Genomic DNA, 27,548 nt, shown 5'->3' on the forward strand with positions numbered 1-27,548 from the left:
AGCCTACGCCCACCCCTGTTTTCCCCACCGTCAATGATAGAAGGTTCCGTATTAATAGAATTATAGATAAGGATAGAGTAGATAGACTTGGCATTAGCATAATAGAATTTAATGACCACAATAAATCAACACAAGACCAGATAATTCCATTTCTATCTAGCTGATATTTCTGAAACCGAGAACCCTCTGGACTCCTTACCAAGCTGGAATATTAACAAGCGGAAAACAACAAGTGCAACTTTGATAAATTCAAAGACGAGAGAGGCGAAGTAATAGAAAGTATGGATCCCGTCGGTCGTCACGAGAATACATCGCCAAGGGGTATGATGCTGTCACTAGATACCGTACCAATATGCTGACCGAAAACGCTCTTCTCTTTTTCTTCAATTGCTTCATTAGCTTTTTCTTGTTGATTTTGGATTGTAGATGATGTTAACTGTGTGATGTCCCTATGCCACGGGAGGAGCCATGGAGGCGAACGGGTTTTAAAGGCCAAAAGGAGGATGATCGACAGTGACTGAATCTAGGACAGATGGAAGGCACCCTGACCCTCTCGAATAGCAACGGACAGCCGCTCTCGAAGAACCTCCAGGCTGCTGTAGTCTGGCAGTTTCAGGTAGTTCACACACGTCATGACGCTGGGAAGGTAGTCATCGGGAGTGTAAGGAGGTTCACTCGGACGACAGACAACGGTGAAGATAGGGGTGAGACTCTTGAAACCTGAAAAAGGAATAGACAGTTAGTCATTATTGTTCAGCTCAAAACAAAGAAGATGCAATTTACCTCCAATAGGAAGCTTCGGGCTGCCAGTGACAAATTGAAGGAAATCGCGCCGTTGCTGTGTATCTAACTCGCTCATTGTCTGTAGTAAGTTTCGAACGCTCTTGCTGTCCATATTAAATCCATGATCGGCCTTGATTGAGTCCATGAGAGCTAAAGTCATGATGTTAGTAAACAGCTTCTCGGTTATCAAATACGGAAGGTAACTTACTCTCAATAGTCCAATCTTCTTCCGCTCTTCCGAACAGCATGACGAGCTCGTTGGGGGTGAAAGTCCGAAGCGCAGAGTACGGGAAGACCTGCGAGAACCCAGTCCGGAACGCTTCCACTTGACGTTGCACGCCGCTACCCAGTGTCATGTCGACCACTCGGTCAACGTACTTATCGACATTTTCAATCGTCACAGGGACGTTGGAACCGTCATCGATTAGTTCAATTGAAGGATAACCAGGCAGAGTGAAGTCAAGACTCAAATCCTCTACTCTGACGCCGTCAATTTCGACATTCTGCAGAGCTTGCGACTTCGCTGCGGCCGAGAGAGTCCGGTCGCGGTCAATTGCCCTCTTCGCGTTCGCGAAGCGCTTCAGCAGCAGAAGAGAGTTTGCAAGGTCTTGATCGACGGCTTTAACTGTCCCCAGAGACGGAGCCACCGAGGAGGAGCTGTCGGCAATACGGAAGAAGGCCGGGTTGAAAGAGATATCGATGATCCTAGAGTCGAGCATCGAACGAGCAACGAACTTTCCAAGCGTTTTGAACAAGCTCAGTTGTTTCTTTCCGGACTCCGACGCAGCTTGTTCCTCACTCATGGGGGCCGGAAACAAGCCACGCTTGCCGAAGGCAAATTCTTCGTCGTTGTGGCAGTCGTTTTCTCTCCAGATCTTGAGCTTCTTCTTGGAAAATTCCTTCGAGACGGTGGAGTAAAACTCAAGAGTCGGGCCCAATCCCGTTCCGACTTCCTCGAAGTATTCCACCTCGAGAACGCTGGGGGAAGAACCGTACAGCTCCATGACCTTCATGGCCGACTCCAGGATGCGACTTCTGGAGATCCGTACCTTTTGTCGCTGGAGACGTCCCAGGAATGGTCGGTCGTCACGTCGGTGGTCGCTCCGGCTGTCATCCGCATTCTGGGAATTTTGCCATCTCATCATCGCTCGGGCGTAGCCAAAAGCAGTTGACTGAAGGAATAGATGCCGGGTCTCAAAGGGGAATAGGAAGGGGAAAAGCCGTGCCAGATCTTCGCTCCAGCTAGGCAGGCAGCTGCTAGCCACGATGAGCGGTTCCTCCAGCTGACGGTTCAGCTTGGCAGTGAGCTTGGTGTTGATGAATTGCGCCAGCGGCTCCGGTTTTAGTGCCACAAGCTCCTTGGTATCAGCAAGTATGTCATCTAAAGTGACATTCATCTCGTGCAAAGACCGAAGGAGCCGTAGGATCGGCGCTGTGATAGAATCTTTGCTCAGAGAGGATGGCATCTCAGCGCCGTTGCCGGACAATTCTTCTTCGAGGCCGGGCGCAACGGTCGAAGGCTCAGGGGGCGGCGGTCCTAGAACCCGCCTGAATTTGACGGTGTGAATGGCAGACCACACATTCCTTGCCCCAGCATCCGCGTGTTCACGATTGTGATGGACAGCACGGTAGATTGTGGTGTCACTCGAGACAGGCTTGTCGTCTACGCTAAACTCGATGTGCCAGTCTTGAGGGATGGAGGTCATAGCGGCCGCGTAAGAAGCGAAGGGCCGACCAGCAGTGGCTAGCGAGCTGGTTCCTGTGGTATTCGCGCCTGTATTTGCCGCGGATGAAGATGACTTAGATGCGGGAGTCGACTGAGACGGCGTCGCCACCCGAGTTCCATCCTCCTTCCGAGCTGTTACCTTGCCTGTAGAAGCCACTTCCATGTTCACGGCAGTGGGGTCGTGATGGTTGTCGTCTGATAGGTCATCTTCCAGGTCGTCGACAATGGCATTGAGCTCCTCATCACCGTCCTCGTCCTCGTCTTCTTCGTCCTCGCTCAAATGCCTCTCGTCCGCACATTCTAATGGCTCGTCGTCGTGCTCTGATTCGTCTTCCGGAGCACTCGACTGCCGCCCACCTTGTCTCGGTTTTGATGCAAGATCACGGTGTCCGACAGGGGACTTTTTGTCACGCGATTTTGATCCATCGCGACGAGACGTCAGGTCAGTACTCCCTGACGGCCTCGATTGGGATGGCAGGTCACTGCTAGAGAAGTCGCCCCCACCAGCGAGCTGTTCACGGAGACGTGCCGCGTTTGCGATCTGCGAAAGAATCGTATCACGGCTGCGTGACGTCTTGGGACGATCTGAAAGGCTTATCCTGGGATGGAGGAAATCATCCAAAGATTTGAACGTTGCAATAGCATGAATCGAGACCATAATGTTTCTGTAGGGGCGAGGAATATCCGAATCTTCATCGGCCACTAGCTTGAGTCTGAGCTGCTTACCTAGCATGTGGGTGGCGTTGATACGTGTATTTTCCAGTGAGTTGTGACTGACGGTGATGACTTCAAAATGCTCAGTTCGACTAAGCAAATCTTGTAGCTTCTGGATCAAAACGCTGAAAGGGGTTGTGGCGGTACTTTGACTCTGGGCTTTCTCCGAGATCATTGAACCCATAAAGGCTTGCAGGAACGCGGCACGGGCGTCACGCATGGAGGAAGCTGTCCCATGAAAAACATCAGTCACCGTGCCAATAGCCGCAGGGAATTGTTAACAGGAAGCTTACATTGTAGATCACCAAACACATCCAAGAGCACCTTGATGATTCCGGAATTGAGCAACTCAGCACTGGTGATACTTTCAAGCGCATCTCCGTCAAAGTAAGAGGCTAATTTCTTAAAAAGTAGGAGCCCTTCGCCGTCCCCGTCGCCTAGATAGCAATCCTCTATATCTGCTGCGAGGCTTTGCAATTCAGCCAGAATCTGCTGAGCCCGCTCTCGCATAGCTTTGCCTTCGCTGGCTTCATAGAGCTCGACAAATGCGCGCGCATCGCGTATGACAAGGTCCTGGGTAGCATCTTCCATTCTCGTCGTATTGTAGTGACCGGAGAAGGAGGACGAGCTTTCCGAGTCAGAAATGTCATCGTTCTCCTCATCCCGATCATCATCCTGGTCATTGTCTTCGTCGTCAGCTGGATGACGACCACTCTCATCATGACCATCATCTTCTGATGCAACAGATTTCGACTCATGGGGTGAATCACTGGAGAGATCCATAGGAACAGTGCCGGGCGTATCGCGGGACTCCTTCGAATGTTTATCAGTGGAAAGGGGGGCTTCAGCCAGCTTGAAGATCTCCGAGATGACGCCTTCCCGATGGAACTGGTACCGATACACGTGCTCGAGGCGTCTGAAGAGGAGTTCTGCGCATCGTAGAGCCAACGAAACCAGTGATGGATGATCTTTCTGTGAAAGAATAGCAGCTAGGTATGATGCATATGGAACCGAGCGAAGGGCTTCCTCTATTAACGCAGCATCCAGGTTGTGCAACATTTTCAGCTGGGCGATGAGGACCTTTTGCCGAACTCCAAGATTGACCGTACTAGAATAAGCGTCTGTGAGAGTGGGCAACAAGATCATGGCAAAACGCTTGAGCTCAGCCTTGCATTCCATCAATAGGGAACGTCTTTTCTCTGCGGATTCCTGTCCTTGAAGTTGCTTAACGTCGAAAGCTGAACTATCTTCGATGGAGGAAGTCAGCATGCGATCTGCTGAAGCGCCATGTCGTCCCGGCGGAACTTCAGGAAGTAGTTCGCAAATGACATTGAGAGTTTCGAAGACCTGTTCTCTTGGACGGTGAATAAGAGCCTGCATGACCAAGACGCTATCCATCCTGACACCCGTGGCTTCAATGTTCTCGGGCGGCGAAACACCGGTTAGAATTTGGTAGATGGTGTCGACCACGTGCATTTTGAGGAGCTCTACGGACAGCCGAGGACTCGCTTTAGATGTGATCGCCAGGACGCGAAGGAACTGGGTATGAATGTGAGGTCCAATAAGGTTTGTCGTTCCCGGCAACAACAGACGGAGCACAGCCCTCAGCATTTCGGGTTCAATCAGTTCCTCCAACTTCTCTGGCTTGTACTTGAAACTTTCGACAATTCGCGACACACAAAGACATCCCTGCTCGACGACTTTCTGGTCGCTGCTCGAGAGAACATTTAGCAGCGTGGGCATAACGTCTCGGACAACCGGAAACGCATCATGAGGGAGGTTGCGGCAACAATTGGCCGCAGTTGTCACTGCCGTACGTTGCGTACTTGTGGGGAAGAAATCTAGGTAAGTTAAGCATGCTGTCAGGCCGCCCTCTCGTACGATAGACGCGGGGAAGTCAATCGAGATTTTGGCCAAAGTCTTATTGACAGTCAACATATACCCAATAATAACAATTCGCAAGTATGGGGGAAAATACTCACACTAAGGGCTTGCTCAGCCAGGTCAATGAACTGGATGTCCAGTAATTTCTGGCATAAGATGGGGACTGCTCCCCCGTAAACTACATTGGCAACTGAGCCCCGTAAAGCTTCCATCAGATTGGCCAAACAGCGGCAGGCTAAGAGCATGATTTCAGGGTTCTCTTCGCCGAACTGGTCGGGTTGCATCAAAGAGACCAACTCCTTGACGTAGGGATCTGGAGAGAATTGGCCAGAAAGGTTGTCCTCATTTGATACAAGTAAAAGGTCAGACAGTTCTTGCAATGCGATCAACTGGACCGAAGGGTCTTCTTTCATTCTGAGATTGCATAGTATCTCTCGCAGTCGAGATGACATGCCCGACATCATGCCACTGAGTGCGCGAAGGGTACTCTGGAGCCCTAGTGGACTTCGCGAACCGAAAAGGCTGTTATGAAACAGATCTGCATCATCATCGTCCATACCGGAGGGAGTCGTCCCATCATTACTATCATTCGACGGCGAAGATTCCCGGTCCGCAGTGCGCTCATGACTGTCCAGCTCCTCCTCTGCCTCTTTCATCATCACATCCGAATTCGTTCTCGACGAGCGCTTCTTCTGTCGACGCGAGGGAGGGGATTGCGTGGCTGAGAGACGATCTGCTCCGAGATGCATGAGTTTTCAGGCCTTCAGTACTCTATCTATGGAATGCCTTACCTTGTGACACTTTTCCTCGATGTCTGCTGGACTTTCGCCTCGATGGCGGAGGCGAAGCCTGCTTCTTTGTGGTTTCCTCCGGGGGGCTTGATGATGGACTAAGGCCAGACAAAATATTAGCTTGATATCGCTACCGATATGAGTTTCGCGGAACACCCATGACGTACCCTTGTTGTGACATTACTGGCCTATTTCGAGTACCACGTCGGCTGGTGGTGGCAGTGCTAGCTGGTTGAGGAGGAGATGCTAGCCTCTGTCTTTTGGTTCTCCGGGTAGGAGATTGGGGATTAGTCTCTTCGGGAACGTCCAGGGACCGATCACGGCGTGCGAGGGCCTTGCGTTTTCGAGTTGGGGCCGAACCAGCGGCTGGAATCGAGGAAGAGGGGCCGGAGCCAGCGGACGAGGGAGAGTCTGCAGCAAGTCTCGCGGCTGAGCGAGTGATTCTGGGGGACATGAGAAACTGAGCCTTTTCTGGAAGCGGGTGTTTGGGAAGAGATGGAAGAGAAGAGATGGGTGATAAAAGTGGGTTCAACAGGGTGGAAAGCAGAGCTCGTCCATGGGCTGTCCGAGGCTTTGTCGCCAAGTCCTGACTTAGGAGACGGAGCAGAAAGAAGTGGGAGTAACGGGTATCGTGCGAAGGTAGCGGCGAGAAAACAGTTGATGAGAGGGGGAAAAGGTAGGCTATGATATGTACCTCAGGGAAGAAGAGGTGGCAATTGCGGGAGCTCCAGTGGATGAGTCCTCAGGGTCCTGGCGGTGTAGGCGGGGCCTTTGTCTGGCCATAAGTTGAATGACAACGAGAGCTTATCGTGGAGGGCTCGCTTGTCAGTCGATGCCGTTCAACACGCCATTCGAAAAGGGATGCCAAAGCCGGGTGGGAAGGCGAGACTGTTTCGATTGGTGGTGCGGTGGGATGGATGTACTAAGAGGCACCCAGCAGGCTGACCAAGAAGCGAAACCCAGAAAATCGAATGCTGAAAGGGTGTATATCGAAGAGATAGGACCAGAAGCTCTCAGGGGCACAAAAACGAGAAATCAAAAGGGATTGGGGAAGATGGAGACAGTTGTAGTTGTAAGGAGAAGGTGATGATGGATGATGAGTTGAGGATGGGAGTTGACGTGGTTGCGGTTGGTGACGCCGGCCTGAGGAAGCAAGTCCGGGGAGCGCCAGACAGCAGAAGCGCAACCGCAACTGCACACACACACACAGAGCGCCTATCTAGGTGAAACGGAGCATGCTCAGACTTATAATATGAGCACGTTGTATTCGGCGTGAATATTCAGGGTAATGCATTCGTATTTAGAGACGTACCCCTACCAGAAGTTCCATACTAGAAATAGGACTAGCAACGAAACTCTATTCGATAATAAAGGTCTGTCACGAGACCACCATCTCATTGTGATTTTCAGGAAATTTGTATGCAGCCTGATCTTCTAGATATATGAATCAAAATGTACACGGAATAAAATGTTACCCAGATTTGGTCCACCTCGTTGAGGGTTCTCGTACCACTGCAGTGACTCGTATTGCTCTCTACCTACATAGAGCTTGTAGCGGACAATGTGAGACAAGCTGAATCACCACAACTGAAATTATGAGCTTCTTAGATGGTAATAGTGCTATCAGAAACAAAAGCAATTGTAAAATTACCGCCGAGGAAATGGTTCTCATAGGTCACGCATCCTAATCACCAGTAAAACAGAGTTAATCATATACCTTCGAACCAACGGCTTGGTAACCTGCGAGGATACCTGCCAGATAATTCCGGGGGGTTCGTTCCCCCAGATTCAGATACGTCAACAGGTCCAATATTGTGCTGTCAGAGTTGGTCATTCCCATCAACTACAACTGAGAGAGTCTGCTACTGTAGGATAAGCACGAAAGCTGCAACCGGCCCTATCCACGCAGCCAGAGCTTCAAGGGCGCACGGACGCGCCCTGAAGTGGAGTGAGGAAGATTGAGCTCTTTCCTCATTGTTTATCTCCTCAGATCATCAGTTATAAACTTGCGGCTCTGTGAGGCAGTCGGAAGGGTCATTTTGGAGATTCGCAGGAAGGCTGGGTGCAAGGTTTGCTTTGTTGGTGAACACTTGAATCGCGAGAACCTAGGTTAGTCCAGATTAGTGGATATACAACATATCTGTGCCAGAACGGCAAATAGCCTTATGCCATCCCTGCTGTAGAGATCTTGGTAAGGAGCAAACAGGATGCCGAACCCATGGATGTCGGGAGGGAGGGCTGCGACTGGGGCTTTTTTCCCTTCGGGCGTGATCTCATTGACACCGGAATGATCGTTTCGCTGGGGGTAAAAGCCTGATAGAGTCGAGATCTGTTCCTATGAGGGAACAATTTTGAAATTGAGTGTAGTTTTCATGTCACCGATGAATGATGGTGGCATATAGAGCATCTTGTTGATGAGGGGAAGGGGAAGGGGAAGGGGAAGGATGCATGAAAACCGTGGATCACTCAAACAATGCCCCTTATGCTTGCTGGAGCCTCGAGACGGTGCAAGGTTAGTCCCCAATGACATGGTTACGTCGCTATTCATTCAAGTAGCTTATGGTGTGAGTCCATATGTATTTCGCGTTGAACTTCCTTGGAGTTAGGCCCACTCCGTTATCGGTGCGATGGCTTATCGCCGACTCCGTATTGTACCTCGGTCGGAAACATCGCAAATGATCATAATCACCTTAAGAAGACTTTCAATGATCTCGTATCAAGTTGGTGATTCGGATGAGCATTTTTAGCTGAACGTTGGATAACGAGTATGCTGTTCACTAGAAGCGGAACCCAAGTCCAAGTCATCTTCTCGTAATGTGAACCGCGTCCGGTGGTGCTGCATCAAAGTCTCCGCGGTTGGCAGGAGAGAAGCCGAATATTAGAGCATAGGGAACTTGACTTCCTTTATTTGGATTTGCTCCTACAATTCAAATGAAGAGGGATGATAGATCTGCCGAGGTAATAACCATTACGAGAATAGTTGAGGTCGAAAGAGCCAGTGTTGAACGGAGTGGATTGTAGACATCCATCTGTGCCTAGAGACGGTGACGTAGGACGCTTATCAAAGAGGAGACCATGCTGCCTCGAAAGAGATGGATCATTATTATCATCAATATAGAGGTATTAAGGAGGGACAGTTGGACTGATGGTCCCTCATATTCCCAAGCTTTGTATGCGAATATTATCCTTGCAGACGGCTGAAGATTGACTGGATGTTTTCTCCGTGCCCTTTTCCGCCAGCCAACTGCTCTAAGATCAATGAGGCGATTCTCCGATTCACACCGATCGCCATCTTTGTCTTTCCTTCCCCTCTTCTTGTCATTCTCAACTCTTGCTCCCTCTGGAAAACTTTGCCTACTACATCAACGATCAACCTCCTTCATATTGAGACTGCGACAATACATCAAAGAAAAACCAGGCTAACGAGAGGGTTTTCAGGAGAGATATATAACATTCTTCCATCCTGCGTGGCCATCAGTTCTCTTCTTCCTGCTACTCAATAAATTTCTTCTTCCCCGCCTCCCCCACGCCGCCTGACTAAACAATCCAGTCCGCCCGCATTCATCCATCCTCGCTACATTCTCTAGTCCGCAACCTAAAACCATCCTCTTCCGGTTTACTCCCATCGATTTGCCTCTCTTGCGCAACTTATAGCCTGCTCGCCTCCCGCGCGATCATTCATCACCGCATATCGAATTCTCGGATTGCAATCATGACGGACATGGTCGGAGGACAGAGCGACGATGTCCACCAGGTCCCGCCTCCTCTTCCACCGGCTCCTATGGAGAACTACACCTTTCCTGAACATCGTTTGAAGCGCAAGATGGACGACCCGGAGAAGACCCCTTTGCTTCTTGTGGCTTGCGGTTCCTTCTCCCCTATCACCTATTTGCATCTTCGCATGTTTGAAATGGCTGCCGATTACGTCAAATTCAGCACGGACTTTGAACTCATCGGTGGATATCTCTCACCCGTCTCAGACGCGTATCGAAAGGCTGGTCTAGCCAGTGCGGAACATCGGTATGAAAACTAGCGGCTAATTTATCCGCCTGTCCAGATTGCTGACGCAAGGCCTCTTATGACTCATCAGGGTTGCAATGTGCCAACTTGCGGTTGATCAGACATCGAATTGGTTAATGGTTGATACATGGGAGCCGATGCAGAAGGAGTATCAGCCAACGGCCGTTGTGCTTGATCATTTCGACCATGAGATCAATGTTGTACGGGAGGGTATTGATGCTGGAAATGGTACCCGGAAGCCCGTCCGGGTGGCCTTGCTTGCAGGCGCTGATCTCATCCACACCATGTCAACACCTGGCGTATGGAGTGAGAAGGATCTGGACCATATTTTGGGCAAATACGGTGTATGTTCAAATATAACGGACCTTTTTACTCGGGTTGATTCAGCTCACAGTCCTTTAGTCTTTCATCGTGGAACGCAGCGGCACCGATATCGACGAGGCTTTGGCAGCCTTGCAACCATGGAAGGACAACATCTACGTGATCCAACAACTCATCCAAAACGATGTCAGCAGTACCAAGATTCGACTTTTCTTGCGACGCGAGATGAGCGTGCGCTATCTCATTCCCGTCCCAGTCATCCACTACATCGAACAGCACCATCTGTACGAGGACGACAGCACAACAGCCGCCTCATCCTCGGCCGATAAAGGGAAGGAACCTTCACAGCCAGAGAAGTCAGGCTGAACTGCTAGGAATGCTCCAAGATATTGCCGCATTTGTACTTTTATGGACCCTCCAGAACTTGAGCTACACTGAGATGCCAGCGACCGCGTGAAGCAAAGGGACGGCTTACTTGGTGACTTGACTTAATCACTTTGAACGCCGATAAAGGGGTTTCCTCCCGCATCTGTGTTCTGGTATCCCGTCATCCCTATTGCATGGTCGCGCGCACCCGTCCTCCGTCCCGTTCGCGGCGCATGGATGAAACGTCAATGAGTTCCCAAAAGCCAATCGCTCGGGAACCCCGATATCGAATTCAGCATCAATGATCTTTATTCACGAGCATCGATGGCAGACCGCAGCACTGCACAGGGCCCCGCCCCAGCCATTCGTGGGCCGGTGGCTCTAACAAAACGACGCTCGCTGGACCAGTTGTTTCGAGAGACCGGTTTCGGCATTTCACTTTGCGCAAAGAACATGATATAGATTCTAGTTGCTTGTCTTATACCCCGTTTGAATGAACATAGACGAATGTAGAATTAATCAAATCGCAAACTCATTACTGTTATGATCTGCTAACACACCTGTCGGTTTTGATGCAAAAAGGCCTTGGCCTACGTGCGCCCACTCCATGAAAATACCAATCACGAGTCGCCCAAAGCGCAAGACATAGTGGCGTATGCATGGCTTGCATGCAGGGTCTCGCTTTAGCTTGTGATCAGACGCATAATATTCGGTGATATGCATAGAACAAAAACAATTCTACCAAACAACAATTCATAGAGCGACGTATTGCATAATTGATAGAGAGCAAAAACATCAGCTGGCATTCAGTCGTTAAGATCGTCTATATGTACGTATACAAGTCCCGTACTTAGGAGGGTAAGTGGAACGAGAAACAATTCAACCACAGTCGCCCCAGACTTCCTCCGCCTCTACAACGCCAACACACTCCTCGGGATTCACGTCGTGCATTACAGCAACTACCTTCACGCGGGAACCGCATGCAGAATTAGCTTTCACAACGCGGCGGCGGACTTCATCGACGGTGCTGGCACTCGAGACACGGAGCCAGTCATTCCGGGTTACGGAGAAGGGGAGACCCAGGGCAGCTAAGGCGGAGGCGCTCATGTCGATGTTACTGCTCTGTGAGAGGGATCGGATATGGCTTGGTGGGATGAGCTCCGACGGGGAGAGGGCGACCCACGACTTGGCGTTGGGGTGCTGGATTGCTGTGAGCAAGACATCAAGAAGACGGACCTCGTCTGCTGCGGAGACGGTAGGGATCTGGTCTAGTGGTACGAGTAGGTCTGTGATAAGGCGTTGTTGGCGGCTAGCTGGTCTCTGGAATGAGACGATCTCTGGGGAGGCGGTTGATCCGCTCTGAATGTAGTCTGTTGAAATAGACGTTGTCGACATGCTGGAAGGTGTCAGGACGGCCGCGGCGGAGGCAGCCCCGATGGCGCCGCCGGGATGAAAGCCCTTGAAGACCTCCGCGGGACCTCTACCAGGTGTATTATGTAGTCGTCGTGCTGTGGCGATAGCCAATGCGTCTCCCAACGCCAGCGCTACTGTCGTCGACGAAGTCGGAGCGCGGACACCGAGGGAGGACTCTTCATCCTCATGGATCGGAGCGGGGAGGAGGATACCCATGTCGGATGAATGAAAGGACAGGATCGGACAGGTATCCGGATGCATATGCGACGTGACGGCAATAACGGGTACAGTCGAGGGAATATGCGGCAGCAGAAGTAAAAGCTCCGGCGTACGGCCGGAGAACGAAATCACCAAAAGGGTATCATGCTGCATGTGATGTTAGTAGTCCATTATACTTTCACACGTAAAATCTGCAAAAAAAGCCGTGAATATCCGTACCGGTCGAATCATCCCCAAATCGCCATGCAATGCTTCCGTCGGATGCAAAAATGCGCTGTAGATACCCATGCTATTCATCGTCGCCTCCAGCTTCTGTCCAATCTTGCCGCTCTTGCCCACGCCGCAGACGACCAATTTCCCGCCATTTCGGACGGTGCGGACGATCTGACTGACGGCCCGCGCAAGGCTCTCCTGCGCTAGCCGGTTCGTCTGGTAGATCTGCTCCAGGTTGGCGAGGGCCGCACGCTCTGTGGATATGACATGAATGGCTGTTGTTACCGCAGCGGTATCCTGGTGCATGGATGGGAGTCCATCCACCAGATCTGGAGGAGTCATGGGCAGGAGAGAGAAGCCATCGAGAACGGTGGTGGCGGACATCGTGGGAGGCGATAATGGCGTTCGGGGCTGTCGCAGCTTGGGGTGCCCCATGCTGTTCAATGGCCCATTATCGAAGGAGTGGACTGACGGGCGAGGATCTATCCGAAAAAAAAGATACCCCCTAGATCGCCATTCCCAAACGACGAGGGGTTTGAAAAAGAAAATAAATAGTTGCCGAGGAGGAGAAATTCTCTGGTAACAAGCGGGGGGAGGGGAGGAAAGTGGAGGAAGAAGCCTTGGCCGCAGGGGGTTTGCTATCAGTATCTGGTCATCTCGGAGATGAATGTGGCCGAAGAGACGAAACTAGCGACGTTATGATCTTGAATCAATAACAATAATAATACTAATAATCTAAGCCATCGTCAGACTGGCCCCTTTTTTGGGGTTGTTGCGGCGCATGTATGTCCCATCTCGGCGCGGGATTGGACGAATAATCTTCGGAGGCGAAACAGCGGGAAGAGAGAGAAAGCACTAAGCACCAAGACGCAATCGTCTCCTCCACCATCGCCATATCTGACTGTTCTGTCGATCAGTCCCGATTTGTAAGAGTCATGGAGGAGTAGGTTCCAGAACGAAGGTTACATTGATGTATTTTGGTAGTAGAACAGATAATACATTCAGAGATAAGAGTTGTACCAGAGTAAATAATACATTGCCAGAGAATTAACCTTCTATACCACAAGCATATAATACAGAAACAGTTCACTTCGTCAAGGGCTTGATTCCCTTGTGAATCGCTGCAATCCCACCAGTGAGATTCTCGTATCCTCGGCCGGGAATCATGAATCCAGCCTTCTGAATCATACCTCGGAACTCTTCCTGGCTAGGGAACTTCTCAATGCTCTCGACAAGGTACTGGTAGCTATCCCGGTCGCCGGCGACAATCTGACCGATGAGTGGAATAGCGCTGAAGCTCCACTGCTTGTAGATAGCATTGAATAGACTGTTGTCCACCTTGCTAAACTCCATGCATGCAAAGACACCACCAGGCTTCAGTACTCGGAACGCCTCCTCCAGCGCAGCCTGCTTATCTGTGAAGTTACGGATGCCGAAGACAACTGTATACAGGTCCACCGAGTCGTCTGGGATACTTGGCATGTGTTGCGCGTTGGCCTCCATGAAGGACAGTCGGGGAGTATTATAGTAGGGCGTGTCGATGCTGCGCTTCTTGCCCTCCGCCAGCATGTCGGGGTTTATATCGGCGATAGTTACCCGTGTCTGGTGGTCGTTGTTGATGTTTGTGGCGTGGTCAAGCATGCGGAATGCGATGTCGCCAGTCCCGCCAGCGATATCGAGGATATTCCAGCCTTTGCCGGTGGTGTCATTGTCGCGAGATGGCAGCGCGGACCCGGGGTTCAGAGATCGTACAAAGTGGTCTTTCCACAGACGATGGATTCCGAGGGACATGAAATCGTTCATGGTGTCGTAGGAAGCTGCAACGGAGCTAAACACCGTCCGTACTGAAGCGCCTTGTTAGCATGCATCTTCTGCCTGGGGGTTACTCCGCAAAAATACAAATGGAAGCACAATGCATGACATACCCATAGATTCTTTCTGAGATTCGGGGACATTCTTGAAGCCGAAATGGGTCATCTGGTCATCGTGGTTCGATTTGCTATCTTGTACTCGCTGCGAGCAGGAGAAGCATCGGTACTGGCTCTGGGGAATTGTCACCCTTCGCTTTGCACTGTAGTGCAGACTCCTCCATAATGACCGGGATGACATGTTGTGATGATATTCAAAGAATTGGACCCCAGATGTGGGTTGAAGTGAAATTCTGAAGCCAAAAATGATGTTGATGGTGTTACCCGGCCAGAGCAGAGCTCCGAACACTGTCGGGCCACTTTTTCTGCCGGCCGGACTCTCTCGCCGCTCTTATCACCCATCTCCTCTCCTTGAGCGACCATTTTTCAGGAAAATAAACCTGTTAAGTGGAATTACCGGGAATGCTAGCTAAAATAACCACTTCGATATTGGACTCTAGTCATAAGGGATAGGTGGCTTAAATTGCAGGCTTTCTGTCAAAAGCAGCTCACCAAATGACCAAATGGAGATGAACAGTCGGCGGAAGAAACGTGCTAGTATAGCTTCTACGATCAGCTTCTTCGAACCGGATACAATCGATACGGCTATCTCATTTCTGTACTGAGTGGGCCTGATGTTCCGCCCATCTAGTGCACGAGGCTAACCTGGCTATACTTTGTAAGCTGCTATAAGCTGCTAGTCCCTCACCTTCTGATCCCAAAGACTCCGCACTGTCACCCTCCGCACCCAATCATCTGTGACATTCCCTTCCTGAACTACAAAGGAAACCTCCTTTTGAACCCCCGGAAGCAGTACAAAGGCATTCCCTTCAAAGTATCCCACTGCACCCGCCGGGTAGTCGAGCCAGGTGTAAAGGGAAACCCCTCCCGTAGCCTGAACCGTAAATTTCTTGCTTTCCGGGTTGTATGAAAGCTCGAGCTTTGGGTCCTTCAAGGCGAGGTCTTTGGGAAAGACTGGCGTGAAATGGTTCTGGTGGACAAATGCCTTTTTACTACTGGCGTTTGGAAGACGTCCCTCGCCAGAAAGAGACAGGATGAGAATGGAGTCTTTCAGATCCGGCAGAGAAAGCTCAGAGATATTGGTGGTGTAAATGTTGGTCGTGTTAAGGGCACCGACGGTGAAGTTGACAGTTTCGGGCGTGCCAGCATTGTTAGCAACGGACTTGCCCGACAGATCAACCCAGGTCAGGTTCACGGTGCCCTGCGCAGGCTCCCACAAGTCGGATGTCACATACACCTCCAAGCGACCGGTGGTGTAGTTCCAAAAAGGCGACACAATAATAGGCTGATAGATGTCTCTGGCCACATAATGAAGAACCTTCCACCGGCCATCGTACTCGATTCCCGCCCAAGTCGGGGCTTGCCAGATGTCCTCTAGCTGCCAGTACAGCGACCCTAGCTGACGCTCTGGCATTCCGCTGCCTCGGCGGTAGAACTGAATCTGGGACTTGTACATATCGGCTTGGAAGAGTTGCGTTGCATGGCACCAGGCGCTGAAGTTGGCAACAGAGTCGGATTTGCTGGGTATTGGATAGTGTGCTTCCACGCCCATCGTCATTTCACCCATTCCTTTGGACGAATTCTTGAAGTTGTCAGTGAATAAGCCTCCTGCAGTGTAGTGATGGTTGCGGAGCATCACCACACTGCTGTTGAAGTGAAGGTCTTCGGGGTCAACAGCTTGCTGCCATGTCTGCAAACTAGGCATACTGTGGAAACCGAATTCATTCGCAAACCGACCCACGGGATAGTGATTATAATCGAAGGAGACACTCGTGTCATAGTTATAGTAGTCAGTGTCGCCATAGTATGAGCCCGGGGTAGTATTCGAGTACCTTTCTGCCATAGGCACAGGCGCAGAGAGATTGGCATACAAGTACCCTTCAGTTGTGCTGCTGGGGCTGTATGTGATCGACCGTGTGTTCTCGTACACGAGGGGCAAAATCAGACTGATATATAACTTTTCGTACTCCCCAACGTACTTGGAATACCCCGTAGGATCCGCTCTTTTGACCATTGGAAGCATCAAGCTCTCGATTTCATTACCGCCGGCCCACAGAGCTAGGGACGGGTGGTGGTTTACTCGACGGACATTGTATACCACCTCGGCTGCAACATTTTCCAAAAATGCATCATTAACGGGGTAAAGTGCGTCACTGAACTGAAACTCGCTCCAGAGCAAGATTCCCTTTTCATCGGCGAGGTCATAGATAAAGTCGTGGAGATATGCACCAGAGGCCCAAACACGAAGCATGTTCTGGTTTCCCGCCGTTACTGCATCAAACAATCGTGCCATTCTAGCTTGCGTCACCCGCGGCCAGAAGGCGTCCGGAGGAATAATGTTGGACCCTTTTGCATAGAACGCGTGTCCATTGATCTCAAAGTGCCAATTGGCGCCAGGTGCAATCCCCTGGGCCAGCTGGTCATCAGTGATATTCCTTTGGTTAAGGAAGACGGTACGGAAACCGGTTCTTTTGGTGACCTTGGCCAGGGTCTTTTTCTTATCATTCTGCACAGTGACGGTCACGTTGTACAAGCTCTGTTCGCCCATGCCACTGGGCCACCATAGTTTCGGAGCATCGCCGTCGACGATCGTGGTCCCTGTAATGGATCTTCCGGACACCGTAACGTTTCCAAGGAGTCCTGAAGAAAGGACTGATCCCGTCGCAGCGTCTTTGATCTCAATCGACATAGAGGGTTTACATGGTACAGGACCTAAGAAGTCGACACTCGCATTGACAATCCATGGTTGGCTCTGGTCAGGGGGAAGATAATTGATCTGGCCTTGTCGGTAGATGTCTAGGTCAGTGTTGAGAACGTAGAGTTCACCGTGGTTGTTTTGAACAATGTATGCGGGTTTCCATGGTCCAGCTGGTGCAAAAGCAGGTCCCCAATCCCATCCAAAGTCCGATTGTTCTTTGCGGATAAACCAGCGGTTTGGATACTCGTTGGTAATTTGTACACCAGGAGGCCATTCTGTAAAAGCATGAGTTTCAATGCACAACAAATCAGGAATGACAGGATTGTTGCTGGGATCCCAGACCTTCCGCATCGGGGCTTTGTGCAATCGCATTTGCAATATTTGGGGCGCTCCCGAAATTGATCCTAAGCACTGGATCTTGTTTACAGTCTTTCAAGATCTGGGATACGTCGAAATGGTATTGCCGGAACTGGTTATCTGTTGAACCAACGTGCTGGTCGCAGAAGGTGATGGTTGCAAAAGTGTCCAGTCCATCAAAGACAAGCCATGTGGATTCGAAACTTTCAAGGCTGTGAAGCATCAGCGGTCAAACGATCAGATAAGAAGTCTTGTAGAGCTTTCTCAGCGGGTACTCACAGGCCTTTGATCGGGTTGCTGGTATACGTCCAATTGGCATCAGCAACCCAACGAAGGTTGAAGTCATTGAGGCCGTGATATCTGCAAAGGGGTGTTAGATTAGGATTTACTTGCATCCAACACAAGTCAAAACACGCACGGATCATCTACACATATTGTTAGATCGTGCAACTTCAATGTGAAGAGTCCCCATACCGATGACACCTGCCTCAAACAGGTCCAGATGCACTTGAGACGGAAGATGACCTGGCACCGTCCTATTCAAGGTTGTGCTGCTGAGAGTCCAACCATCTCCACTCAAGTCCACGACATGCTGACCGGCAACCGAGGGTAAACGGGGCGTAAGCAATGCTAATACTGTCTCGGCTTTTACATGCATGACGAGTAAACTGTGCTCAAGTCCTCAGCCATTTAAAGACGAAGCGACTCCACGATAGATTCCTTGATCTTGGGCTCGAAATAAAGGCAGCTTTTATAGAATCCAGCGGAGACAGTCTCTCGCATTCAATCCGATATCAATTGTATCGAACAAGCATTCAGCCACCGGAAACTACCTGCTCTTGCGATGACGACAGGTCGATCAGTACCAGGAGGGGAAGACGGTGCTCGGCCCGTGTTGAATCAGGTAGAAAGGATGAATTGGAGAATCCAGAAATGATGTTTGTTTGAACAATCTGATCAGCCCATCGATGCAACGGTATTTAATATAATGATGCAACCGTGGTCTGCAATGTAACCAGTAGATGGGCCAGCCTGGGAGAATCTCAGCAAGCGGGGAAGAGAGGAGAAGATCGGCGCTGTAGGGGTGAAGGAGGCAAGGAGTTTGTCCCAGAGAGCGAAGACTGCGAGACTCTTCTCTTACAGCTAGCATACTGGGAGTACTTGGAAGTCTTTAATACTTACCGGTGAGATGCAACGACGAGCCTCCTTGGGAGAAGAGAATGGTCCAAGTCAAGGGATAGTTCGGCTGACATGACACAAGACCCAGAGGAGAAAACAAGCGAGGAGAGGTTATTACTTTTGCTACCATCGACGTGCCATAAGTCAATATTTAACATGTTAACCCAGAGCTAGCATAAGCCTAACCTGGGCTAACACTATTATTTTCCGGAATGGAAGGATGAGGATCGTAAAGCAGGATGGTTTAGCAGGAACGTCAGCGTCACTATATATATATATATACGCGGATCTGACAACGTCCAGGACGTTCATAACAAGCCGATAACCAACACAACATACCGATAGCGATAGATGCCTTTTTCTCTGCTTCCTATACACAAGATAAGTCTACCGATAACAATTTCATACATGGAGCCTAGCCATGGGTAAGCGTTCCCCAGGGTTCCACTTTCTGAAGGCAACAGATGCCGTTTGAAACCAAACCAGAGCATTGAGACCGCCGAAGACCTACTGAAGACATATGTAAAGAGAGCTGCAGGAACAAGTCTCATTGACTACATTGATAGATATATTCAACCCATTTCATACCACTTATTGTTGTCAGTCGCAGACTGTTACTAATTGACTATCGCCAAAGCCACGGCTAAGTGCGGGGATGGCATGACGTTGGGGCCGACGCCAACCGAGTCCTCCGCATTTCCCCAGAATCATAAGAAATCAACACCTGTCGGTCTCTGAATCTGAAAAGGGTACTGTGATTCTTCTTCCGTCTCCATCAATGCGCTTTTGCAACATTTCAAACTTTCAATCATGTCGTTAAATTTTCTGGCCCGGTTACCGCGGCCGGCGCGCAGCCAGCGGACTCTCCTCCCTTCTGTCAAGCGATGGGGCAGTTCCATCTCCCAGCGGCCAGGATCGGATAGGTATTTGGCACACTCTCACATTCAATAGGATAGACACGAAGATGTCTAACGGAAATATGTCAATAGGGTCCGCTTCCCTGGTGCCGTCAACAGCAAATTCACCACGCAGATGGCCTTTATCAACCCTTCCGAGACGTCGAGTATCCCTACCTACCGAGTGATGAACTCCGACGGAGTGATGCTGGAGAAAGACCGGAAATCACTCAATGTGTCAAACGAGGAGATATTGACCTGGTACAAGAACATGCTCACTGGTGAGATACTATGCTCGTGTATTGATTGGACGGTCACTGATGAAACCTAGTGAGCGTGATGGACGTGATCATGTTCGAGGCCCAAAGGCAAGGGCGTCTCAGCTTCTATATGGTACGAGCACTCAGCCCGAATAGCCAGCTGCTCTAACACCGGCGCAGGTTTCCGCAGGAGAAGAGGGCATCAGCGTAGGCTCCGCAGCCGCCCTGACCCCGGACGACGTCGTCTTCGCCCAATACCGCGAAGCAGGCGTCTTCCAACAACGCGGCTTCACCCTCAAAGACTTCATGGGCCAACTGTTCGCCAACCGCAACGACAACGGCAGAGGCCGCAATATGCCGGTTCACTACGGCTCCAACTATCCCCGCACTGTAAGCACCCGCCCCCCAATTTGTCATTTATGACCATCTCACCATAACATGCAAAGCACACCATCTCCTCCCCACTTGCAACCCAGATCCCCCAAGCCTCCGGCGCCGCCTACGCCCTGAAACTCCAAGCCCTCCAAAACCCCGACACCCCGCCCCGCATCGTAGCCTGCTACTTCGGCGAGGGCGCTGCAAGCGAAGGCGACTTCCACGCCGGCCTGAACATCGCCGCCACTCGCTCCTGCCCCGTCGTCTTCATCTGCCGCAACAACGGCTACGCCATCTCCACACCGACACTGGAACAGTACCGCGGCGACGGCATCGCCAGTCGCGGCGTGGGCTACGGCATCGACACGATCCGCGTCGACGGCAACGACATCTTCGCCGTGTACGAGGCGATGCGGGAAGCGCGCCGCATTGCGCTCACGGACGGCGGCCGTCCCGTCCTTATCGAGGCGATGAGCTACCGTGTCTCGCACCACAGCACCAGCGACGATAGCTTCGCGTACAGGGCGCGGGTGGAGGTTGAGGACTGGAAACGCCGGGACAATCCGATCATTCGACTGCGGAAGTGGTTGGAGAATGAAGGGCTATGGAATGAGGATATGGAGCAGGAGACGCGCGATCAGCTGCGCAAGGCTGTTCTGAAAGAATTCGGGGATGCGGAGCGTGAGAAGAAGCCTCCCATTCGGGCCGCATTCGAGGATGTGTATGATGAGTTGACGGAGGAAGCGCAGGAGCAGATGAAGGAGCTCAAGCGCATCCTGGAGACGTATCCCGAGGAGTACGATCTCCGTCAATACGAAGATGGCATTAAAGGATTGTAAACCTTGGACTGGTAAGCATATTGTTTCCTTTGACATATAGATCTGAGATACCCGCAGTGGGTAATATGATTGATGAACACGATACAAGTGCCTTACTACAAGTTTCGATGATCATAGCACAGAGCATGCGTCCTCAAACTGGTTCTGGAAATTTCAGAAGAGTAATCATATTGAGGTATCATAAGAATGGGGTAAGCGCAACGCACTCAAAACATACAAGAAGAAAAAGTAAAATCCATACACCGCTAAGCTTTTTATACTGTACAATCGACATTCAATAGTCCGAAGAAGGAAGTGGACAGTGCCATCAACCGAGTACCACAGGACTACCATAATCGTCTCACCATGCCAGGGGCAACCTATCCTATAGACATGCTAAACCTCCACAGTCGTAGCAAGCGCCTGCTGTGCAAGTTTCTTATTGCGCTTGAACAAGGCAGCGAGCTTTTTATCAATAGCATCTAGTTCCTTTCGCGAGCCTTCAAGGTCCTTCTGAGACTTGAGAGCAAAGGAACGCAGCTCCTCATCAGTCATGCCAACAACATCGTCGAGGTCTGGAATAGTGCCCATAACCACACCGGCAGCTCCAAGCATATGTTTTGCAGTAGCAGCTGCAAAAGACCGGACGGAAGCTGCCGTCGCATTGGCCAATTCGGCAGTGCTCGCAATAGCCCAGTTATGGCTCCGAGTGCTGTCCGCCTCCATAGTCGACAGGACGTTCGGCGGAGCAGAGGCAGTTGACGAGACAGATGCATCGGCGGCCGGCGGTGATCCAGAATGTGCTGCAGATGAAAGATTCGCTGTAGTCTCATCTACCCAGCAAATGTTGAAGTTCTCGGGCGTGGCGAAGAGCGCATCCAAACCTCCACCACGATTGGTCACATCGGGTTCTGTAATAAATGCCGCCGGGTATTCCTGGAAAGAATCGATTGCCCATCCAATGCTCTTTTCCAAGGCAAGATATCTGTCTTCTTCCTCAGGCGACAGGTGATGGAGGACACAACCGCGAGGCGTGATGAGGCAGCGGTCCTTCAGTTGGCTAGAAGAAGAATGGAGACGGACAGGCTCCCCACGAAGCAAGGCTTTTCGGTGCTCCTCGGTCAACTCGATAGGCTGCTTCAAAAGTTCGTAATCGTCAGATGTACATTTCATGTCAAAGCGCTGACTGAGATTCGAGGGATTGAAGAGAGGGTGATTGTTTAGATCCAACTGGCCAGCCTTGTGCAGCTGAGCAAGCAAGACCTGCAATGGCGAAGTCCGTTCCAGAAACAGATCTTTAATCGAGACGCCGTTTTGTTCGGAATCCTTTATCAGCTGTTCCAGCGTGTTCTTCGAGCGCCATGGCTCTGCTGGCTTCTTCTCGGATACGGGTTGCTTCTCTTCGATATGGGGCTTTGGAGGCTTCTCCTGCTTATTCTTCTTCGCCTCCTCAAGCTTCGGTTCAACCTTCTCAGCCACATCTTGAGGGCTGGGCTGACTGACTTTTGTGGGCTCAGGCGTATTGTCTGTGCTCGTGTTGGATGCTTCAGCATTGCTTGTCGGAGTCTTCTTGGTCTTGCGTTTCCTGCCGATGATGGGGGCTTGAACTGGTTCCTCCGGGGCCGCCGAAACCTCCTGTTTCTTAGCCTCGGCTTCCTTTGCCTTTTGCCGGCGTTCTTTCTTGGCTTGGCTCTTAGTGATGGAACGCACAGGTGCAGAACCAATCCTAGAGGAAGCGGGAGGAGAATTGGCACGAGACGCGGACGCAGAGGTGTACAGATCCGCTTCGGAGCCCAAATCACCGGGAGTGTCGGGTCGACTGAGCGAAGAAATGCTTGGCCGTCTGGAACGTGTCTTCAGAGTTGTCGGGAGAGAAGGGGCAAACTGAGAGGTGGAAGCGGGAGGCGGTGTCTCGGTCTTTGGGGTGTCGACCACGCGAAGAACCCGCGGCTGTCGAGGAGCCGACGAGTCCGAAGCCCGGGAGACACCCGTCATAGGAGTATTTGGCCTTGACCCGACCGCAGAAACGGGAGCTGCAACATAGCTCGGAGGAGCAATCTGGGCGGGAGATTCTGCTTTCGAAGTCGGAGTTTCTTGGGGCTGAGCTGGCGTGAAGTGTAGATCAAGCTTCATAGGCTTGGTCTTCGTCGATGGTTTCTTGTTAGGATGACTATTGTTGGTATCTCCATCTTTCGCACTCGGTCTCCTATCATCTGAAGTTGCTGAGAGCTCGGCTTTTGCCTGTGACCGAGCTTTTTGCGCGGACTTTGGCACAGGCGAACCCAGGGAAATATCCGAGATATTTTTGAACTTGCTAGAAGGAGGTACGCTTTCGGGAGTTTCTTGAGGCTCTGGAGACGGTCGCTGAGATTCAATATCGGAAAAGTTCTGGGATGGTGTTCCCGGCTTAGAACGTGCGATGTTGAGGCCAGGGGGTGGCATAGAAATCGATAGAGACGGGCTCGACGGATTCAAAGGACTTTGGAACAACGACGATGCCGGATGAGCGTGTGGCAAAGGGAGACCTGGGGGAAGTGTTGGGGTTCCGGCGCGAGCGGTCCCCTGGGTGTCACTGGGAAGATGAGATCGAAGGAGGAAGCCAAAGCTGTCGACGGGGCGCTTGTCCTTGAGCGGAGTCCCTAGAGGCGGGAAATCTTCGTCCACTACTTGCTCCGGTCAGTTCGCTGAAATGCAACCACGTGGGTGAAAAGATGGGTATCAGAAAAAATGAACGCGACATGATGCAGGCAGTCGACTCTCCAGAGCAAGGGCAGAAGCAGATCAGACAAGATATACGAAGAACTGTGGGCATGACGATTACACAAAAATTCCCCGGCTAGGTTGACCAGTCAGGCGCAGGGCAACGGTGTCTATATGAACAGTGATTGTGAGAATTTGACTTCAGATAGACGGCCCTGCTTCAGTTTACCAAAGTCAGGGCAGGGAGGTTAACGTACATGGAACCATGGCCAGACCGAGAGGACCTCACGACGCTGATAGATCAACCCAGCTTGGACGCAAAAGAAAGAAAAAGACAAAGTACGACAGCCACCAAGTCAATGTCGGCCAGAAGAAAATGAGATCTTCATGAAAATGCGACGTCACTCATCCGAGAGGATGCTGGTAATACGAGAAAAAACAGTAAAGAATAAAGGGAAGAAAATGACACATAAAGAACTCCGCCACAAGTATAACGCCAAAGGCATTCCGCCATAACTGCTTGCAATTTTCAGAGCCGATTGCCCAATGCTTCGTTGCAGGATGTGTATCAGATCGCAAAGCCAGAGGTCAGACTCGGGAATCAAAACAAGGCAAATTCATATCCTGCACCACGTGAAAAAACGAAGAGGGAAATATGATATCATGTCATGTAAGGGAATAAGAAAGAAAACCAAAGCTCAGGCATCACGAGGAGAAAACGACGTGTAGGAGGAAGAAGCAAATATGGTCATCACAACAACAAAGACACGAATATGCGAGGAGAGGAAGACTGGAGAGCGACAAAAGGGAGAACGGTAATCACCAGCGGTTGAAACCGCCTCCATACATCATGGAGTGATTGTACCCACCTTGACCCTGACTCCCATATAGCGCTTGCCCAGCAGTGGTATTTGCGCCGACCTGGTGCATCCTCGCCTGCAAAATACTCGGGTCCGCAAGATCAACTACACCGCCTCCACCGGAGGAAGTGTTAGCATGTCTGTGCTTCTTCCCCTTCTTCTTCTGCTTCTGTGGCCCAGCTTCGGAGAAAGTCCCCGTTTGGGAACCATAGAAAGAGTTGAGAAGGCCATTGGCAGGAGTCAGGGGAGGGGGGGTTTGGTGCTGTTGGAGAAAAGGAAACATGAACTCACGCTTTGCGGCCTCTTGCCCTTGCAATCCACCAGCATTTGTGCCACTTCGACCTCGCAACAACTCGCGCATCAACTCTGGGTTGGCTTCCTGCTTGCCGACATTGCCGCCCAAACCGAGGTTGGCATTTGTGGTAAACCCGTGACCTTGAGCAAACATGCCGCCTCCACTGATGGGAGGAGTACCAGCTGTCTTCAGACCGGGTGGTGGACCCTGAACCCCGCTAGTATAGAAGTTGTTGGCAAGTCCGTGCTGAGGGCTAGGGGCTGCCAAAGGGTTCGGCGTCCCGGACTGCATCAAACCAGCCTGCTGGCTGAGCATCCTGACGTTGGGAAGGTTCTTTGGATTGGCATCATTGGTGAAAGAGAAACGCGAGGACTGACGGTTCTGGGCCTGTAGAGCGTTGAACTGCGCCATTTGCGACTGGAGGAGGCCTTGCCGAACTTGAGAGGCTTGATCCAGAACGGACGAACCCAATCCACTTTGCAAGGGATCCACCAGGCCAGCCTGCTGGCTGCCGGCTGACTTGAGCAGCATCAGTTGCTGTTGCTGAAGCGGGGTTAAGCTACGACCGCCGAGGTTGAGTCCCTGGAACTGGTGACTAGCGGCCGATACGGGTGACCCAATCGCAGAATTCGTCGTGGTACCCTGCTGAGACGGCGGCTGAATAGCACCATGGGAGTCACGACCTCCACGGCCTCTTGGTGGGTGAGCGTCATCTGGTTCACCACCGAGTTGCAAACTTCCACTTTCTCGGCTTTCTTCCTCGGCTGTAGCATTTTGAAGAAGCTCCTGTTCTCTCTTCGCGCGCTCCTGCTCCGCCTTCTCCCGCATTGCTCGACGTTTGACGCCGCCGTATGGGTCGATGAACGAAGGATGGTTCTCAATAAGAGCAACTTCTTCTGTAGAAAGACCGGCTGCGGAGAAGATGAACCTGAAATCCGGGGACTTGACCGCCTTGAGTATATTTTCGAGTAGGGGTGCGATGGGGTCCGGCGGCGCCTGGTCCGACGTTTGAGGAGTGGCGGGGCGTGCTTCCGAAGGCGCCGGCGTCTGGCGTCGCTCCTGCGACTGCTTCTCGATCTTCTTGACTTCCTCTACCCCCTGTGCAACCGTGGCATGCACTGGACGAGGACTCTGGGAAGCTTGGCTGCCCGCTAGACTGGCTCGCCTGGTGCGATTGATGACACTATCTTTGTTTGCCCAACTGGCCGACGAGGGGAGAGCAGATCCGTCTGGTTGTCGCATGCCAGTAGCATCATCCTTACTGGCCTGTCTGCGCATTGGCTGAGAGCTAGGTAGAGCCGAGGATCGAGCGACATGTGCAGGAATGGCGTGACTGGGTCCGCTGGGAATACCGTTGGGGCGCTGACTGGACAGTGTGTTCATCGAAGAAAGATCCTGTCGGCTATAACTATCACTATCATCGCCCGTCTCGTGCAGGAAAGTACAATTTCGATTATTGCACTGCTCATTGCGGAGAAACGATGAGCAATATTTGGTGGTCCCATATTGCGCCCTAAAATGATCAGTCAGTTGAGAGTTGCGAATAACTGGATGAGAAACGAAAGGTTGGCCTACCTGAGTACACGGTCGCCGTTGGTAGATCCGTCCACGGCGGCGATACAGGTTGCAGCATCCGCCTTGGTTGCATATGTCACATAGACACCGATACCCTGGTTGGGATTGCCACCTGGTTTGGCCTTGCTGACGACAATTTTTTCGATCTCGCCGTATTGACCGAAATAATCCTTCCCGCGCAAAGTTTGAAGTAGTTGACTCTCGTCGCGTATTGTGGGGTTGAGGCCGATCACGTAAACCAAGTTTTTCTGTACGACCCTGACCCCCGCCAAATTCTTCCGGCTGGAAGCCTCGATTTCGCGCTTTTCAGCTTCCTTCTTTTTTGCGGCGGCAGCCTTTCGATGCTTCAACGCCAAGTCTGCTTTGAACCTAGTGTGAAAACGGAGCCGTTAGCGCCAAGAAATAGATATTTGGGCAAAGCGGAGGAAGCAAGTGTTGCCAAAATGCGAAAAATGTAATACGTACTCGTCTGCATCAGGAACCTTGTATTGTATAGTGCTTTCATCATAGACGCGCCTGCAGTTGGGGCATCGGCCCTCTTCGCTATGGGTCTTGATGTTGTTGTAGCAAAACTGGCAGATCTGTTTGGCCAACGGTTAGAATTTGCGCCAACGCACACCGTAAGGCAGCAAGGAGGGGAGCTATGCAAGGAGTAACACACCTGATAACCGCAAGGGCATGGCTTAAAGTTCTTGTCGGAAAGATCAAATTCTTCAATGCAGAGAGGGCTAAGGTCGAAGTTGTCAGCCAACCGCCGTATAATACCAGCGCTGGGAAAGCACTTCAAACCCACCAGAACTCGTCGTCATCATCGATGACAGAATCTATTTGCGGGCGACTCGACATAGTGGCCGTCCTTGTGAGAGTGTACTAATTGAGTACGTATGTGCAGATGGATGCGAAACCCCAATACCTATAAGCCGAGACCCGGAGAGAAGGGGGAAGGTAAAAGAGGCGAAGAAACCGAGGAAAAAAATGGATCGGTCGCTGGAAGGACAGTAAAGCGATAAGAAAAATCCAGAGGACTCTAGACAAGAAAGCAAAGATGTCTGAGAAAGAGGAGAAAGAGAGGAAAGGAAACGTTGATTAGTGAGGAGCAGGACTTGCAGCAGCAACAGCAGGGGAAGAGAGAGTTTGAGGCGAAGAAAGAGAGAAAC

At 51.2% G+C, this 27,548-nt stretch overlaps 7 protein-coding genes across 7 annotated transcripts; 2 read left to right on the plus strand and 5 right to left on the minus strand.

Annotated features, from left to right (window-relative positions):
• Positions 1-523: 523 nt before the first annotated feature.
• On the minus strand, positions 524-6,352 carry ALT_0581 (HECT-type E3 ubiquitin transferase UFD4; the record flags this gene model as incomplete). Its single annotated transcript, XM_033554867.2, has 7 exons — positions 524-720; positions 784-933; positions 992-3,451; positions 3,517-5,143; positions 5,206-5,840; positions 5,899-5,996; positions 6,066-6,352. 7 exons carry the CDS (start codon positions 6,350-6,352, stop codon positions 524-526), a joined length of 5,454 nt encoding a protein of 1,817 aa, XP_033410758.2.
• A 3,258-nt stretch (positions 6,353-9,610) lies between these two features.
• ALT_0582 (nicotinamide/nicotinic acid mononucleotide adenylyltransferase) lies at positions 9,611-10,605 on the plus strand (the record flags this gene model as incomplete). Its single annotated transcript, XM_033554866.2, has 3 exons — positions 9,611-9,918; positions 9,989-10,262; positions 10,321-10,605. The coding sequence occupies 3 exons, from the start codon at positions 9,611-9,613 to the stop codon at positions 10,603-10,605; spliced, it is 867 nt and encodes a 288-aa protein (XP_033410757.1).
• Positions 10,606-11,484: 879 nt separating this feature from the next.
• ALT_0583 (arabinose 5-phosphate isomerase KpsF) lies at positions 11,485-12,834 on the minus strand (the record flags this gene model as incomplete). Its single annotated transcript, XM_033554865.2, has 2 exons — positions 11,485-12,384; positions 12,457-12,834. The coding sequence occupies 2 exons, from the start codon at positions 12,832-12,834 to the stop codon at positions 11,485-11,487; spliced, it is 1,278 nt and encodes a 425-aa protein (XP_033410756.2).
• A 702-nt stretch (positions 12,835-13,536) lies between these two features.
• On the minus strand, positions 13,537-14,559 carry ALT_0584 (class I SAM-dependent methyltransferase; the record flags this gene model as incomplete). The annotated part of the gene is made up of 2 exons (XM_033554864.2): positions 13,537-14,294; positions 14,376-14,559. 2 exons carry the CDS (start codon positions 14,557-14,559, stop codon positions 13,537-13,539), a joined length of 942 nt encoding a protein of 313 aa, XP_033410755.1.
• Positions 14,560-15,054: 495 nt separating this feature from the next.
• ALT_0585 (beta-mannosidase) lies at positions 15,055-18,091 on the minus strand (the record flags this gene model as incomplete). The annotated part of the gene is made up of 5 exons (XM_033554863.2): positions 15,055-17,351; positions 17,419-17,645; positions 17,713-17,793; positions 17,852-17,858; positions 17,908-18,091. 5 exons carry the CDS (start codon positions 18,089-18,091, stop codon positions 15,055-15,057), a joined length of 2,796 nt encoding a protein of 931 aa, XP_033410754.2.
• Positions 18,092-19,422: 1,331 nt separating this feature from the next.
• On the plus strand, positions 19,423-20,982 carry ALT_0586 (thiamine pyrophosphate-dependent dehydrogenase E1 component subunit alpha; the record flags this gene model as incomplete). Its single annotated transcript, XM_033554862.2, has 5 exons — positions 19,423-19,535; positions 19,602-19,789; positions 19,840-19,901; positions 19,949-20,158; positions 20,215-20,982. The coding sequence occupies 5 exons, from the start codon at positions 19,423-19,425 to the stop codon at positions 20,980-20,982; spliced, it is 1,341 nt and encodes a 446-aa protein (XP_033410753.1).
• Positions 20,983-21,357: 375 nt separating this feature from the next.
• On the minus strand, positions 21,358-27,237 carry ALT_0587 (CCR4-NOT core ubiquitin-protein ligase subunit MOT2; the record flags this gene model as incomplete). The annotated part of the gene is made up of 6 exons (XM_033554861.2): positions 21,358-23,624; positions 24,531-26,329; positions 26,392-26,760; positions 26,857-26,972; positions 27,053-27,119; positions 27,185-27,237. 6 exons carry the CDS (start codon positions 27,235-27,237, stop codon positions 21,358-21,360), a joined length of 4,671 nt encoding a protein of 1,556 aa, XP_033410752.2.
• Between the last annotated feature and the right edge of the window lie 311 nt (positions 27,238-27,548).

Source organism: Aspergillus lentulus, assembly GCF_001445615.1.
Source record: "Aspergillus lentulus DNA, contig: Alt01, strain: IFM 54703, whole genome shotgun sequence".
Lineage (NCBI taxonomy): Eukaryota > Fungi > Ascomycota > Eurotiomycetes > Eurotiales > Aspergillaceae > Aspergillus > Aspergillus lentulus.